The sequence below is a fragment of the Simochromis diagramma genome, unplaced genomic scaffold (genome assembly GCF_900408965.1).
Source record: "Simochromis diagramma unplaced genomic scaffold, fSimDia1.1 OVJJ01000548.1, whole genome shotgun sequence".
In the NCBI taxonomy this organism is placed as follows: Eukaryota; Metazoa; Chordata; class Actinopteri; order Cichliformes; family Cichlidae; genus Simochromis; species Simochromis diagramma.
This window is the reverse complement of record NW_024387378.1, coordinates 78,021-80,901: the sequence shown is the minus strand read 5'-3', so window position 1 is coordinate 80,901 and position 2,881 is coordinate 78,021. Positions and strand designations below refer to the sequence as shown.

The window sequence follows — 2,881 nt, the reverse complement described above, 5'->3', positions numbered from 1 at the left end:
GCGTTAATCTTGTTAAAATGACGTTAATGCCGTAACCATATACACATACGTGTGTGTGTGTGTGTGTGTGTGGACATATATGGATGGGTCGATATTATTTTTTATTTTTCTCTTGGTGTTGTCGTAATACTATTTACTTTACTTTATCTTAATGTGTACTTAATTTTGTCACCATGTGTATTTAAAAAAACAACATGATTTTTATTTTGTGTTATCAGTGCTGTCCTGGGAGATATGAGGTCTTGTGTGACTCGAGGCTAATTCAGCTAATTGTTATGCATGTGTTTTAAAAAGTTTGTCCCTGATAGGGCTTAATCATGTCATGTCTTTTATGTTAAAATCTTTGAGTGTATAGGTCCCGGGGAAAGGGTTGTGCGGATCTTCATCTTGGACTGCAGCAAAGGAGTCGTCCAAAAAGTCCACTGGGAAGTTGGATGAGAGGGCATGGAAATAGCTGTTTGTCGCCACGGAGTCCTCTTAGCTGCATTGAACATGTTTCGAGGGGAGATCTTTGCTTACCCCCTTTTTCTCCAGAGGAAGTTGGCAGCTAACGTCCCAGGACATATTACGTTCCTTTGCTCCGATGTGGCCTGTAAATATTTCCCCTATTTAACCAAGGTGGCTCAGCAGTGCCCTGAGCTGAGGAACCTCTTGTCAATGCGTCCTTTTCTCTCCGTCATGCATGCAAAGGCTCACACTTGGAAATGCGAGGTATACTGCAGCTTGTAGTTTTGGATTAGTTTGAGACATTTTGTTATAAGGTTGAATGAATTCAGCAGTCATGTATTGTGACCTCCTTTCTATAGATCAAATGGGGAGGTGCGTTTCAGGATGGGGCCGGTTCAACAGTTGGAGAAGAGGTGGAACAAGTAAACAGTTTCCTGTCTAGGGCGGCCATCACAACGAAGTACATGTCTAAAGCAGGTGTGTGTCGTGTCTGAGATTCCACTCAGTCTCCTGCTCATTCATTCTAATTTGTATACTAACTGAAATGCAGGGCGAACAGACATGCTGACCCTCCTGGCTTTGGGCTGGAACAAAAGGAAAGTGGAACAACTGGGCCGCACTTTGAGCCAGAGATATCTAAAGGTCATTTTTTCAACACCCATTTTAATGTGTGTGGTAATGGGGGAAAACACCAGTACTCTTTAATGTCAATATGAATGACATTTATGAATGCATTCTTAGATCATAAGGATCCTTAGAGAACAAGTGGAGAGCCTGAATGCGACCAGAAATGAGCTGGGTGTGGATGACGACACACTGCAGCAATGGGCTGAAGGTGCGTCTCAATATAATGCACTCATGTATAACAATAGGACCCACCATGGCCTCATTAAAGAACTTAGAGTTAAGATCTTTCTGACAGTGTCAACAAACAATGAAAAATAAGCCTTGTAAAAGCAGAATTATGGCAGAGTTGTTGCGTTTCATTGGATAGAACCTGGGTTGAAATGATGTCGTACTAGTTGGTTTTATAAACCTGAACACCAACATACTTGTTATCTCATGATAATGCAGCACATGAAGGCTCCAGATGTCTTATCATGAATGTCATCAAGTCAGTGATTAGAGTCCACTGTAGTTTGGTGACTGTTAGTCATCCTGTGTTCTGATTAATATTCCTCTCACTTAGAAAGTGATCAAACTGATGGCACCTTGAGCGTTGCAGCACGAATAGAGGAGCTTGTCGTCATCATCAGAGGCGAACACAAAGTCTATTACAGACAAAATGGTGTCACAGTTTCTTTGTAAACGGACCCGTTTGATGCTCAGTTTGTACAGCTTGCTACAGCTCCTTTGTAAACCAGACTAAAATCAGATCCAGGTTTGTTTTAGCTGGATGTGATTTGTTCTAGCAAACAAATTGATGAGTGTAGATTAAACTGTAAATAATTGAATTATGTGAAGGTGTGAATTTTTTATGATTATTTACCAGATGGCAACAAGAGGCGACACAGAATTCGCAAGGTCATCTTAGTTGCAGAAGAAACCGCTTGGCGGCTGCTGTTGACGACTACAACAAGCTCGCTGAACCAACAAAGCAAATCGTATCCAGTGATGCCCTCCATGCAGACCGATACTTTGGCCCTGGCAGAGCACAAGTGAACGTAAGCTCTGATTTATAAATAATCCTTTTTAAACAACTCCCAGTATCTGAGCAGTAGTTGAATGTTTTGTTCTTGACTCATAATATGCTGCTATGTTTTCCCATCTGATGTTGTTAAACTGTAGCTGCTGCTGACCTCCGGACAGAGAGAAAGGTCTTTGAGAAGGTGATGGCGTGAGGCCTGTCCTGAGAGGAGGAAGATGATCCTTTGCAGGGAGATGCGGCATCACTGGACAGTGTTGCGACTGCTGATCTTGGTTGTGTTGGGACAATCTCCTCAGACTGTAAGCACTTTATTTATTTATTAATGTTTTGATGAATCCATTGAAAATAAGCGCAGATGCTAAAGTCTTACTGGATCTTTTACCTATATCTAGATTGCTAGCTAACACTGCCTTCTCCCTTTTAAAAAAATGTTTAATTACAGCATCCTAATTCCTTGTGTTTATGAGGTGAGGCTTTTTTTTTGTTTGTTTTTTTTTACTTTTCTCATATTTATTTGTTTTGTTCTTTTTACAGCCTCCTTTGTTGGCATGTCGGAGGACGCACAGAAGGGACTCTGTAGCCTGGTTTTTAAAAAACAAAGTGAACTGAAAGCTGAAATGCTCAAAGTAAGGACGTGTACAGAGAATCCTCAGCCACCAACCACTCCTGGAAATGGACTCGGAGGAGGAGGAAGACATTCCAGACGATGCCACTGAGAGTGATTTGAGCACTTCTGATGAAGACTGATTGTGTCATCAATTGATGTTATGTTTGGTAAAATAAAAA

At 41.3% G+C, this 2,881-nt stretch overlaps 1 protein-coding gene across 1 annotated transcript; it reads left to right on the top strand.

Moving 5' to 3' along the window:
* The first annotated feature begins 439 nt into the window (after positions 1–439).
* Positions 440–2,109, top strand: LOC120720103. Its single transcript, XM_040009739.1, has 5 exons — positions 440–711; positions 807–924; positions 998–1,089; positions 1,189–1,282; positions 1,940–2,109. The coding sequence occupies exons 1-5, from the start codon at positions 445–447 to the stop codon at positions 2,107–2,109; spliced, it is 741 nt and encodes a 246-aa protein (XP_039865673.1). The 5' UTR covers positions 440–444.
* Positions 2,110–2,881: the final 772 nt, after the last annotated feature.